Raw genomic sequence first — 15,365 nt, 5'->3', positions numbered from 1 at the left:
TGTGAAAAAACTGCAAAAAATAAGCAATTATAAAGAAAGCCAGAAGCATTTATAATCCAATCACCACCGAGAAAAATCACTTACGAACATTTTGTTAAAATTGTATCTTGCTAACTTTCAACAAAAGCAATGTAACTAAAAGCGGCATGTGTTAATGGAGAAAAAGTAAATTCTGAGATTAGTCAAATAGGAAAACACTACCATCAATCCTTGTTAGAATGGGTTCCAGAAACTCGAAAGATACTCCTAGAAAGTATAGGAACACCTTTTAATACAAGCATTACTGGTGTTCTTAGTGTTAAGTCAATGCTGTATGGAGAAAGCAAAACCACTTCAGCTGAAAAATGTTACACAAGAGTCAGACTTTGTGAAATCATTTAGGGATTATTTCAACAACTTTTCCATTTAAGGTGCACAAACTGATGATACAATTTTTAAAAACTGCATCTAAGTAAAGCTAAAACAGTTCTCATGACAGGTTAAAAATTTTAAGTGATAAAAAAAGCAGTTAAGTAATACAGTTGAGTGTATCAGTTTCTACAGTTGGAGGTAAAATTGTTCCTTATAATCCATTAATGATGATTTAAATTTGGAGTATCTCCTATAACACATCGTTAGGAGATGGTGAAATGATCTATTTAAAGTAGTTAACATTACCACGCCTGCTATTCATACTACTTTTGCTTCCACAGTCTACAATTCTATTTTCTAAATTTTAATTAGTCCATGTTTGTGCCACACAGCGATTACATCTATAGAGAGGTGGCACATGTACGTGACACACCTTAATGTTTCCATAATCTCCTTCCCCTTTCTTCTCCCCCTCCTTCCAACCCTTAGTCCCTTCCCATCTGCAAAAGTTCTATATGTCTGTCTATTATTATCAATATTTCATTTTGCTTTTATTCATATTCTGGGTTTCTCATGTGAGAGTTACCATGCAATACTGAAGCTTGTGAGTCTGATTTACTTTTGAATACCATGATCTCAAAGCGCACCTATTTTTCTATGAATGACTCAGATGTATCCTTCACAGCAAAGTAATACTCCATTGTATATAAATACATTTTTTATTTTCACTCACCTGTTGATAAACATTGCATGCTTCCAAAATTTAGCTATTATGAACTGTGCTGCTGTTAACATGGATATTTATCTGTATCTCTGTAATATGATGTTTTTAATTAGGAAAATACCTGGAAAAGGAATAGTTGGATTGACTTTCAAGACTTTCAAGTCTTTTTTTTAAAGTTCTTTATACATTTTAGATATTAGTCCTGTGTCTAAATTGTAATTAGCAAAAATTCTTCCCTGTTCTGTAGTGTTCTGGTTACTTTTTCAACTGGCGAGATAAAATACTTGACCCCCCACAAGTTAAAAGAGGAAAAATTTATTTCAGCTCAGTTTAAAGGTGTCAGTCTATCATCATCTGGTTTCAAGGCAGGGAAGCACGGCAGAGGGACACTGTGGAGGAGAAATAGCCCATGTATGGCAAGCAGAAGCCAGCAAGCAGTTACTAGCAAGCCTCCCTTTTCCTTTCTTCCCATCCAGGTTACAGGCCTTCTGGGTGGGCCACCACCATCCAGGGTGGGCCTTCCTATTACCCATACCCAGAACTGTGATACACTAATCAGTGGGCTAATTTAATTTAGTACCACTACCCTTGATCTCAGTATCACAGACCCTAGATCCAGCTAGCACTGCAAAGCCCAGCCATGAGCACATGAGGTTTTTTGGGGGTGGAGGGCATATAGACACAAGCCATTACAGTCTCTCCAGTCTCTCCATCCTGTTGCTTCCTTTATTGTACAGCAGTGTTTTAATCTGGTATGATCTCATTTGTTGACTACTCATGTCATTTCTTATGCAACTGGGGTTCAGTGCAGAAAGTTCTTGCCTATGCTGATGTCCTACCCCTTTCATCTTCCAGAAGGTTAAGCATTGTACTATTTAGACCTTCGATATATTTTTTAATTTAATACATAATGACAGATAGGAATATAACTTCAATCTTTGCATAAATATAGCCAGTTTTCCTAGCACCATTTATTAAAGAGACCATCTGTTCTCCAGTGTATGTTTTTGGCACTCTTGTCAACAATCAAATGGACGAATGTGTCTGGGGTTGTTTCTGTATCTTCTATTTCATTTCATTGATTCGTTAGTCTGATTTTGTCACAGTCTAGAATTTTAAATGAAATTCTTAAAATTCACTGCTAGAAAATACCAAATGTACCAAAAACATAGAGAAAAGCTCAGATTATCATTCTACTAAAAATAAATGTATCTTTACCAAAGTTGTAGTTTCCTTTTACTGGCCCTCCAGATGTGAAAAGCTAAGAGGGCCACTGTCAGACGGATCACAAAAATGAGATCTCACGTCATACTCCTGTGTAGGACGGATGAAAACACCCACTCAGCTGCCAGCAAGGAAACAAAATGGCTACTAGGCAGTGGGAAGAGCCTGTGCCTGAATGCGCTCCCTCTTCTAGTTGCCCTGACTTTATTTTACTTTTCTTTTCCTGCTCTCCTTATGCTTTGTCTGTTCCTACATCAAACACAGCAAATAGAGTTCGGGCTTGGTGGTACACACCTGTAATCCCAGCTCTCAGAAGGCTGAGGCAGGAGGAATGCCAGGAGTTCAAGGGCAGCCTGTGCTACATAGTGAGTTCATTGCCAGCCCGAACTATACAGCAAAACCCTGTCTCAAACGAATGAATGAACAAACTAATGAATGAACAAACGAACAAAAGAAAGAGCAAGTGAGCAAACAAGAGGAGAATTTAGAGGCTTAAGAGGGAACTGCAGTGTAAGCTTTACAGTGGAATTTCAAAACTGGAATCTCAACTAGTTAAGTTTCCAGGTGACAATCTAACCTCAAATTATCTACTCAACAGTTGATAACTTTACTATTTTAGGAGCAAAGGGGACAAAAGCAAGGCTGTTATAACACATAGAAGGTCTGACTGGGTAAATAAGCCTGGCATAGGCACTCTTGTTACCTTCTCCAGTTCCCAAGTTCTCAGCCAACTGAGCTGAATCTTGTTGGAGACCACTATGAAGTGGCTTGAGCAGGGTTTAAAATTAACTAACTGGCTCTATGTTATCTGTGAGTCTGTCCTAGGCCTAGGCACCTTGCCTGGTAACGGGAGTGGATTCACAGTAAGTGAAACTCTGTGAATCACTGGTCCTAGTGGCCTGTGAGGCCAGAGATACCTCAAAGGGCAAGATAAGGCCACAGCTGGGACACTTGGCTCAAACATCAACTAAGTAGATGGAGACTGCAGCTGCTCCTACAATCTCACTCCTACCATGTCTTCATGAAGGTAAGACGGTTCTCCTAAACTAATAGATTTACCTCTTAGAGAAGTCTTTGAAGTGACTCCCAAGGTCCTGCTCGTTGTCCACCCTTTCCTCAGTTTCCTGGCTTTTTGTTTGGACCTAATAAATATAGGCGGTCCAGAGAAGTCTTTGTCTTAGCCCTCAGAGTCTCCAGGTTGGCTACAGGGTTCTGACCCTCCTGAAATCACACCACTTGTCTCATTTATTTAAGCCTTCGCCGTACACTCATATTGGAGATGGGGATATAGGTCAGGACCCGATAGAATCTTTCATAAGTATATAAAGCCATGAGGTAAAGGCAGAGCAGAAAGCTTCAAGAAATACTGGTATACATGGAAAAGGGGAAATACAGGCAGTGAATCAATGAATATGTACTAAAATGGATTTTTCTTAATAGACTAGTAAACTAACATAGAGGGCAGCTCCTACAGAAGAATTGTTAATGTTTTAATGGATATATAGAAGCACTGCCTCCCAAAGGGAGTTTATGGTTTCATCCTCACTTCTTAAAGAAGACTGACAAAGAAAAAACCTATAATATAGCATTTGTTAAAAAAATTTTAATACATACATGTTTATTTTTTGTCTTTTTGAGACAGGGTCTCACTATGCAGTTCAGGTTGGCCTTGAGCTCACTTTGGAGTCCAGGCTTGTCTGAAACTCCCAATGATCCTCCTGCCTCAGCCTCCTGAGTGCTTGGATTACAGGCATGAGCCACCATGCCTGGCAAAAAAAATTTTTTTAATAGGATAACATGTAAGGTTTCCGGCTCAAATAGATTTCAGGACTACCTATAAATGTGTAACACCTCAATTTCAGCATGTAACACATTTATGAAGCAATAAAACCCACTAAATTAAAAATTAAATGTAGGCAAAAGCTGATTCATACATTTGCCATTTCTTGGTTTCTTTCAAGAAACTATGCCGGGTTTTATCAAGCCTTTCAGTATCTATTAGTAGGAAAAGACAGTTTTCCGTATTTTGCTAATTAAGTGGGTTCCCCTTAGTTAAGTAATTCATAGTTCTGGCATAAATTTTACTTAATAATGGGAGAATATAACCAGCACATCTACATTTCATAACATCTTGTGCCACAGAAGAAGTGCTATTGGCCAGGAAATGGCACCCTATAGAAGAAAGCAGCTTTGTGACCACCAATGCCCTTAAATGTCGTACATGTTGAGACTTTCAGAGAAATTTTCACAAAAGCCACATAAAGGACTGTGACTCCACACATTCCTCAAATGCCAGTAAAAGTCTACTCAAGAAAACTTGAACTCAATGACTGTATTGAGGGGTTATTTATCACAGAGAATATAAATACAAATTGCAATGAACAATAATCACAATAATATGTGTGCAGGACTGATTTCTAGCTTCTTCTAAAAAAGTTTCTCCAAAAATTAAAGCAATGACATTCCTTTCTGCTTTTTTCTACAAACTACAGGTTTTACAGCTGTTCTAATACCCATTTTCTAAAATCTTTTTAAAATGTCAAACTTACAGACAAGCTAAACAAGTATGTAACATGTAAAACCTGAATATCTTCATTTTACCACATAATTACCATTTTTCTTCCTCACTTCAAGACTTGCACACGCGGATTCATTTTTATAGACACTGTTGAATAAGTTCACTGGTTTTCTTAAGTGACTTGTTCAATGATATGATTTAGTAGTACGGGGCTTCCCGTTCTAGAACAAAAATTCTAACAGCAGAAGGCAAGGGTGTGCAGGATAGAAACAATGCTGTGTCCAAGCCACTACTTTTTTGTTTATATAATATCAGTCAAACCTCATTTAAATGTAAGCAAAAATGTAATTGAAGATTGTGTAATTCATAACAGGACATTTTTAGGGGCTCTCATACAAAAATGAACAAATTCTTGGTTTCTCAGAGAAACTCAATTTCAGTTACTTTATTCACTGCTCATGCTGTTTGAAACACTCTTTTCCCCCATATCTTTTGAACATTCCTATTACCCCTCCAGGTTTTATACCATTTCCCTACTCCCCAGATTAAAGTAGACTTATGATCTCCTAGTATTCAACACCTTGCCTTCAGAAAAGTTCTCACAATATGCAATTGTGCATGTATTTCTCTTGTCTGTCTGCTCAGTCTGCTGCTATATCTCAAGGCCTACTAAATGACATTACACGGAACAGTTTTGCAACACACACAATTTTGCTGTTGTTGAATGAGTAATGCTACCTGACTCAAGAGACTGTAGTGAAGGTAACTGAAGTAATACATGTAGGAGAATGTCTGAATCCATATAAGCCCTCAGTAAAGGCCCCCCTCCCAACCCTCAGGTAATCTAACTACAGAATTTTTATGGGAACTTCTCCAACAAGTAAAAATACTATGACTGTGGATGAGAAGTGTGAGTGGAGCGCTGAGTCACAAGCAAGTATGACTGAAGTATGAGAGAGCAAGGACAAAGTCTGCACAATACCACAGGTGATTAACAAGAGACACGTGTGGACAGGGTATCTTGAGTGCGAGGCTTCCTTCAACTTTTGCTAAGAAACTTCCTAATCCTTCCGCCCAATAAAAACTAATCCTAACAAGTAGGTATGCTTAGAAGGAAAAAATACCGTAAGGAAATATGGACAATAAGTAGTAAGATGTTTTATTCAAACAAAACATAATTGTCTAGAAAAACTATGGGACTTTACATAAAACTTATTGAAACTAATAGATTCTGATCTATAAGAGCAGTATATAAAAATCAACTTTATTTCTATATACTAGCAACAAATGACCATAAAATTTTAAAAATTATAATAGCATCAAAAATAAGAAATATTTATGAGTACATCAAAGATATGCAGAGCCTGAGGAAAAAATTACTGGAAAAACCCAAAATGAGGGATTTCCTATCTGACCACATATCATAAACTGTCAAGGTTGTGAAAAATAAAGATCAATAAATGGCCTTGGATACTTATGCAATGCAGTACTACTCTGCCAGGGTTCTGTATGACCTGCAATTTCAGGTACCCGGTACGGGTCTTAGAATATAACCCCTAGAGACAATGGAGAACTACTGTATTATACAATGGGATATTACTCAGCTTTAAAAAGCTGACATATGCATGTAATATATATTTCAACATGGGTGAACCTTGGAGACATTATACTAAGTGAAATAGGCTAGTCACAAAAACTGTATGATTTCACTTACAAAAGATACCTACAGTAGTCAAATTCATAGACATGGAATAGTCATTTCCAGAGAGATGGGGAGAGAGAAATAAGAAGCTGCTATTTAAGTTACAGCACTATAATTTTGCAAGATGAACAATGGTCTGGAGACTAGATATAAAAAAAAAAAAACCAATGTACATAAACACTACTAAAACAACACAATTAAAAAGTTTATTAATATAAATTTTGTTATGCATTTTTACCACAATATTTAAAAGTCTTAAGAGAATAGAATAAAATATATTTGCAAACACATTTGAAAAAATGACTAGTGTTCATAACATGTAAGTCTCAAACTTAAGAAAAGAACCCAATTAAAAATGTGTAAGATGAATAGACACTTCACCGAACACACAAGAATATCATACAGGCATATGAAAATATTCTCAACATCACTAATTATTAGAGAAATGCAAAAATGCAAATTAAATCACAAGGAGAACTACACTTCACACGTATTAAAATACGTAAAATTAAATAGACTGCCAATTTCAAGTACTGGCAAGATTATGGAAAAACCAGAATGCTCATACACTAAAGGATATATAAAATAGTACAAATATTGTGGAAAATAGTTGGGCAATTTCTTAAAAACTTAAAACATATAGCTACCATATGATCAGGAATTCTTCCCAGGATCCATGAATGGATATGCACAAAGAACTATACTTGAATGTTCACACTAGCTTTATTTGTAGTCATTGAAAATTGGGAAAAATCTATTTTATAAATGACACATGTAACGTGAAACAATCTCAATCATAATTAAAAAAAAAAGAACATACAGTGTATGATTCCACTTTGTTAAATTCTAAAAAATGCAAACTAATCTACTGTAAGAGGAAGTAGAGGATTTCCTAAAGATAGGGGTAGCTGGGGTAGAGAAAGAGAGGAAACACAAAAAGGCACAAAGAAAATTTGGGGATAAAAGATATCTTGATCGTGATGATGGTTTCATGGTTGTAAATATGTAACAAGTCTCTGGTAGACTGAAAAGCATCTGCACTATGGTTATTTTCTCCGAGAAAAGAAAACTCTATAATAATGCTGTATTTATTTCAAAAGTAAGTTGATCTGTTTAAACGAACAAATGACACATTGGTTCAGTAATATAAACATCAAATTTTCTTCTCAATGATTATAAGCTCAAAAGCATAGTTTCAGGTATTATGGTTCAAATTTAGTTAAAGCAGGGACTTATTTATTACTATAAACCCTAGTCAAACATATGATGAACAGAAAATTTTGATGGAGAGCTCACACCAAATAATCACGTTCTCTATCAGTATCAGGTGGGGGAAAAAAAAACCTAGAAAGCCATACGGACAAGCCATCCACACTTTTGAACTGACAACTATTTACTGCTCCTTTCATCTCATCTAGTTATGAATCTTAGCAGACAGAAATATGAGGTATGGCTTATAAGACTTTGAAATGATTTGCTGTTAGAAAATGTTTTTCAGTGTAGCATAAAGCTGTATCAGTAAATCCGCAAGATGCTTGTCAAACTGAGCAGGAAAAAACCAACTGGTCTTTGAAGACATTTGGTCAGGAAATCAGGATTCTAATTCCCTAACACCAAGCTCTGTCATAGTAAAGATTAAACCACTCTATTTCCATTTCCTCATCAGCAAAACAAAAAGTTCATGCGTGCATGTGCACCTGAACAGACATACATGCTAGTTCTCCTAGGTACGTTAAATGTAAGATTAGGAAACTCGCAGCACAATGGGAGATATCTCTATATCCAAGCCAATTTATCAACAACTCAATGCAATAATCTTTTATGCACTGTATACAGAATGCATTTCCCAGAAACTGTCAAATGTTTAAGACATAGGGACTGGCAAATGGTTTAGTTTCTACTTAAAATGGACTATCAAAAAGAAAGGACAAAAGGGTGGAAAGGAATAAATTCTCACCTTGAAGTACTGAAGTACAGCTGATGTGACAACTAAGACCCCAAAACCAGAACTACCGAACACAATGACTGGTAGAAGGAATGAGGAAAGCTCAAGTGCAGTGGAAACATTTGGCAGGAAACACTACTTCTAGCTCACCAGCTCCAGTTAGAAAAATCTGTCATGCATAAGAAAAACCCACGAGGATTTTTCAGAAAACACTATTGGGATAACCAAAACACAAGAAGTTAGATTTTTAAAGACTGCTTAAGTTTCTTAATATTCTCAATAATCATAATTAATAACAATTAATTGTATAATTAACAATTAATTGAAAAATCACCAAAGCCAATCTTTTTTTTTTTTTTGGTACTGGGAAGTGCATGACCTGGCATTTGCTAGGCAGGCACTTGTGCCACTGAGTTAAATCCCAGCCCTACCAAAGCCAATCTTAGCAGCATCTTTAACATACAAAATCTCTGGGTCATAGACCAGCTATGAGATCAATAACAAGACACAAGTATTGGCCTGTGTCTTCTCATTTGCAAATCTGATGTAATGATACTACCTACATGGGTGTAAGAAGTTAGCAAGAAACCTATTTTTAATGTCGGAATCTTTCAACGGTACAGTTACTTGTCATTATGGTTTAAAAAAAAGCAGAACAATCATACATATGTGAAAATATCTGCAAAGTACTGCAAACATCCTAAAATGTTATCTATTGAGTGGTAGGAATAAAAGATAGTTTTTCTCTTTCTCTTAAAAAAAAAAGACAGAAAGCCTGAGACTCTCTTATTTGAAGTGACTACTATATTTTTGCATGATTCTAAGAACAAAAATCTATGTTTTTAATCTAGAACTGTAAATTTTATTGATTTTGACCTTTTCTTTGTTACAAAATACTACAAATTAAGTTCTAATAAAACAATAACAAAGGCAAAAAATCCCTTCAGACAGGCAAAATGAAAAGTCATGCTACAAGTACATGAAGTCTGAATACTAACAATTTAAAACTAGAACTCCAATTAAATCAGGGCATTTTTAAAGAGGAAAAATATGTGTATGTGTGTAGGAGATAAGGGAATGAACAGTTTCTTTCAGACTCCCTATTAAGTTACTTACAGTGCTGATCACAATCAACTCTGGCAAACACTACTTGATTTCGATTTGGATATTCTTCTTTAATGACATCAGAAGCTTCCTCAAAAATTGGATGCAACATCTGGCTGAAACGACACCTAGATACAGACAAACGTATCAATTAGGAAGTGAAAAGCCAACTAGTAAGATCTTATTTCTGATATAATACACTGATACTTATTAGTATATGTACAATAAACAACTCTGTAATATAATCATGTCTAGTGTAATCATGGGTCCTGATGTCATTCAATGGAAACAAGCAATTTTTAATTCAAAGACTATGTCGCCACTCAAATACTATATAAATAACTGAACGAATTCTCATATTTTTCATCTTACAGTAACTGCTACTATTATGGAGCCAAAAATGAAAGGTTCTCTCACAGAGATCAAACAGGCCTGCAATAAACTCTCTAAGATATTTGCTACTAAGACTTATAACTATTGAAGCTTGAGCACTTATCAAAGAAACTAGCTTCTCTAATAATGAACCTATATTTAGACTACTGTACAACCTCTTTTAAATTTATTGCAAATATGGGATTAATTACCTGGCTATACTATCAAATTCCAGAGATAAATTAGCATACTACAGAAGTTGAATGAAAAGGCACATACCATAGTACGTAACATAAAAAGCATGCAGAGTATGTAAGCAGATGCACAGTATACAATGAACAGTTTCTCTACAAAAATTTATTCATTGTTAAAACAGGATTTTATATCTGTAAATACATTAAATATTCTAAGTCCACCAGCAAACAGTTTAAACTCCTAAGACTTCCTGCCCCCATTTTCTTTTCTTCTTTTTTTTAACTTTACAAATGGGATATATCCCCCACAATATTCCAGAAACTTTTTACTTCTAACTTTCTTAATCAGGCCAACTATTTCATAAATATGTGTTGTGGGCCATTAAAGGGACCAGAGAAGAAAGAGAAGAATCAGCACAAAAATAAGCTATGTTGGAATAGACATTCTCACATTGAAAAGACACTGAGGATATGTTAAACACAATTGCTATTATTGCTTCCAAAGCCCTTGTACATCAAATTTACTTCAAGGGAGTCTATGAAATTTTTTAATCCATGTGTGATTTGGTCATACACATTAGGTATAATCCAATACAAATACTGTAAAGCCGATGAAAGGATGCAAATGTGACATCTCCTTATTCTTGTGTATGTCTCTTCTAGCCTACTCATCTGACCTAAGGAGATGTCCTAAAATGTCAGAGACATAGTTGTATCTTCAACTGGTACTGGTTTTCAACTGTTCTTTCATCCTTGACATTCTTAAATCTCACCCACCTGGGATAAGTAGATAGGGTCTGTTGACATCAAAGACCATAATCTGATTTGACTATGTATTCTAATCAGGATTCAATCAATGTCTGTTAAATAAATAAGCTGACAGAAGGAAGATATTACAGTCTGGGATACATTATGAGTTCAAGGCCAGCCTGAGCTACATAGCCTTATCTCAAATAAAAAAAAAAAAAAAAAAAAAAAGAATGGAGGACTGAACAATGCTTCCTTTTTTTTTTTTTCCCCTGATACTGGAGATTGAACTCGGGACTGCGCGCTTGCCAGGCAGACATCTTACGCTGCTGAGCTAAATCCTTGGTGCTGAACAGTGTTTTAACGAATCCATTGAAAGAAACTTCAAGTGCACCCAAATTTCCAAACTAACGCTTACATCAATCCTTAACAAATCAACTCAACAGGTAGAAGTCTTTGAGACATTCCAGGATGCTTATTAATATGACTTAGTAAGAGTAAAAAATAAGCTTTGGATTAAGACATATCTGGGTTTAAATTCCAATTACACCACTTACTAGCCATATGACTTTTTTGAGCCTCAATTTTCTCAATCTAAAATGGAAATTATTAACATCTACTTGCAGGGCAATTCTAAGCATTAAAAACAGTGTGTGTAAAGGAGGTAGCACATTAGAATATTATTAAGTACCTACTTGGGTTATTATTCTGAGGCCTAGCAGTTCCTTAGGCACTTCCATGACAGAACTACTTCCAGAGAGAACTCAGAGTCCAGCTTTTGAAACTACATGAATGAGTTTATATCCCATAGCTGATGATCTCGGTTTTCTCAGCTGAATAAAAGAACACTAATTAACTTCTCAAGATCTTTCCCAAATAACTGAAATTGGCACACATTTCCAATTCAGTTTTTGCAAAAGTCAGTAGCTTTTCTTTCTCATCACAAAATTCCTTAGTGAAGAGAACTACTGTCTAATTTTGTCTCTACCACAATCTAGCCAGGTAACCTTTGGAAGGTACACTAGTCCTCTGGATCTCAGTTTTATTTTTAAAATGGAATGGACTATATAATTGACAAAATTTTGCGGCTAATATTACATTTGGACAATCCTAACGTATCTTGGAAAATGTTATCTTTGCTATACACTTTATAAATAGCATTTTCTCCGTTATCTTCAACATTTTACTAAAGTTCTTTATACCATCCATATACAATACACATTCATTTAGGAGATGTTTATTATGTACTTGTCAGATATTATGCAAAGTATTTGGGTATTAATGTTGAAAATACAGCTATAACTAGTCTAACATACAAATGCTCTGACTGGCTAAGATTAGGGTATTACTGGAAAAAGAGATACTATTTGACTTTCAAGTCTTACAACTGATCACAAATTGAAAGTACTGTAAGTCCAAAATGTATTTAACATACCTAACCTACTAAACACTAGCGCTCAGAAAAAGCATACTGTAAAGTATTGCTTGTTTACTCTCACGACCATGTGGTTGCCTGGAAGCTACAGTTTGCCACTGATGCCACTACTGAGAAAGTGAGTGGCACCGCATATCACTGGCCTAGGAAAATATCAAAATCCAAAGTGCAGTTTCTAATGAAAATGTATCACTTTCACATCATGGTGAAGTCAAAAAACCTAAGTCAGACTTTGTAAAAGGCATTCCTAATCTGACTTCAGAGTATATCGATTTATATAAGGAGATGACCTGAGGAAAGCCAACATCTAATTTGAGATTTCAAAGATGATTAGCACTAAGCAAAGAAGTGCATGAGAACAAGAAGTTCTCAGGAAATACCATTTTCAGGCAGAGAAAGCACCATGAGTCCACCAAAGAAAGAACAGAGAATTTCAAAAAAAATAAAAGAAGTTCTATATAATAACCAGAATGTAGGGGTAAGGGGAACAGAAGGTACAGCTACAGAAACAGGAAAGATGAGTCATGAGAGGCCTTTCAGGCTGAAGCAAAGAACTCAAAAGTTTAAACCCAAAAGTATCGGAGGGCCAGGGATATAGTTCAGCAGCATAGCACCTGCCTAGCAAGTGCAAGATCATGAGTTCAATCCATGGCACCAAACAAACAAACAAAAAATTGGGCCAGGGATATAACTCAGTAGTGCACAGGTGTTTCATCCCTGGTACCACAAAAAAATAACCAAAGGTAATGGAAAACAGACGGACTAAGTTGGGTTATAAATTAATCTAATTTGCACTACTGAAAAGAAGTCTGACTTACAGAGAATGGAATGCAATCACATTAAGGAAGGAGGCACAGAAAATAAAGAGATTATTGCTGGAATCCAGATAAACTGCAGGACTAGCCTGAAGTAAGGGTAGTGGCAGCTAGTAAGCCTTTAAGAGTCTAATAGGATAAAGACTGTCCAGAAATAAAGATCACACCAATATTTCAAACTTCTCTCAAGCTAAATCTCCCTTTTTCCTATCTCTATGACACATTCTTTAACATCTACTACATATCATGTCTTTGTTCTACCTTCTAGGAATACTAATAAATCATTTCTGTCCTCAAAGTATTTTATGCACAACAATTTAAAAACCAGGGTACAAACAGATTTTTTTAAAATGACAAAACAATGTACAATTAAGCTAAGTATCTATAATTTAAAAATTCAAACCTGAAGTGATGCTCAATTTCAAATTTTGGAGCATTTCAGATTTTGGATTCTTGGATTAGAGATAATTCATTTGGTAGTCTAGGCACATATCTCAAAGACCAAAAAAAAACCAAAAACAAACAAACAAAAAAACATCTGAAACATTTCTGGTCCCAAGTATTTCAGATAAGGAATATTTAATAGTAAGAAAAACAAAGTGGTCCATAGCATACCATATTAACAGAGAAGACAGGATATGATTCAGAGAAAGGAGAAAAAGGTTCCCCAAGAAGAGACACCTTGGGGATACCTCCTGGAAAAGGTGACAGATTCTTTCAACAAATTAACCTGTTCTAGCATTTCACGTTTAGCAAGTTTAAAACAAAATAAAATAAAACTTAAAAATAAAGAAAAAAATAAAAGCAGGATTACTCACCAGTCAGCATAAAAATTTACTAAAGCAACATCAGCATTGTCTGAAATAAAAAAAGAAAAATTATTTGTATATACATAATTTTGACATAATTAAAGGTATGGTTTTTATCATGATCTCTTCCCAATCACAAAGAAAGACCAACTAAAACCTCACAATAACAATTAACTCTCATACATGCAGCATGGGTGGCTCATATACAATTTCTCATATACAATTTCTTCCCTTTTTTTTTTTTTAAATAACTCTTACCCTTACATGTTTGTTGCATATTAAATGAATATAAAAGAAATCAAATCCACATCAGGCAAGTAAGCTACTAAATGCCTAATCTCAAAGTGGAATGAAGATTTTACTAAGCCATATTTTGATCTTTCATACTCATGAATAATGATAGTTCTGCAAGTTAAATCCTATTTCACAGAATAGACCTATATTACCCTTTCTTTTGCCTAAACTTAATTCAGAGAAACTTCAACTCTCAAGAAGATAAAACACAAAGGTATTCCAGAATTTGGAAGATGAAAGGAGTAAGAATGACATGAGTTTCAATTTCCTTCCCTTTTTACCTTAAGCACTTTTTATCCACTTGCCTATGCAATCTAAGCTGTGGTTCACAAACTGTGGTTCCTGGACCAGAAGCACCAACATCACCTAGGAACTTATAGAAATGCAAATTAGGTGGGTGTCTAGCAGTTTCTGTCAGAAACTGGAGGGTCAGGCCTAGCAGTTAGTTATTAACAAGCCCTTCAGGTGATTCTGATACATGCTAACGTATATAGAACTAGTACAGTACTCTATCTTTTGCACTATTTAATATTCCAGGAACACAAAGCAATGTACAACACGTAATGAATATTTTAACTCCTTTAAACTCTTAGACTTTTGTTTTGTTATATGAAAACCAGTGGGTGAAATGGTATTTTAAAAACAAAGAAAGGAATCATTTTACACCTATTATACATGTTCTTGAAACTCCAAAACTGGAATTTTCTGCCAACCATATCTTTTTCTCCCCTTAACCATTATTAAAAGTGAGGTACGGTTTCTCCCAAGTTAATTTTATCAGAAATAATACTATCACTAAATAATGCAAATAATGAACACTTACTGAACTCAACTAGTCTAATGACACAAAGAGATCAGAGTAGGCAAATTAATTAAGAGAAAAACAAGTTCCAGGCTGTGTTCTAAGACCATTAAGGTTTAGTACTGGACAATGGGTTCTAGAGGATTCTGAGGAGCCTTAGATTGGTAAAAGACAAAGAAAAAAAAAAAGACTAAAAGTATTATTTAACAAGAAAGAAGACACATATTTTAAGAAATGTTAGTAAAACCAAAAAAACAAAACTTCTTAATTTGGTAAACTATGAAATAAACTAGCTCTTTACTATTCTAGGTAACTGAGATTTCACTCTG

The 15,365-nt window shown here is 35.2% G+C and overlaps 1 protein-coding gene across 2 annotated transcripts in view; it reads right to left on the bottom strand.

Annotated features, from left to right (window-relative positions):
- Positions 1 to 15,365, bottom strand: part of Erp44 (endoplasmic reticulum protein 44) — an 88,664-nt gene that overhangs the window by 34,476 nt on the left and 38,823 nt on the right. For both annotated transcript variants that reach the window (XM_003470727.5, XM_063224625.1), the window contains 2 exons: positions 13,950 to 13,989; positions 9,581 to 9,696 (listed from right to left, as the gene is read on the bottom strand). In XM_003470727.5, the coding sequence (XP_003470775.3) occupies positions 9,581 to 9,696; positions 13,950 to 13,989 (156 nt within the window). The remainder of the gene's footprint in view (positions 1 to 9,580; positions 9,697 to 13,949; positions 13,990 to 15,365) is intronic.

The sequence above is a fragment of the Cavia porcellus genome, unplaced genomic scaffold (genome assembly GCF_034190915.1).
Source record: "Cavia porcellus strain 051 isolate PalLab524CR breed Dunkin Hartley unplaced genomic scaffold, mCavPor4.1 scaffold_1, whole genome shotgun sequence".
Taxonomy (NCBI): Eukaryota; Metazoa; Chordata; class Mammalia; order Rodentia; family Caviidae; genus Cavia; species Cavia porcellus.
Note: the sequence above shows the minus strand (reverse complement) of the source record. Positions and strands in the feature narration are given on the sequence as shown.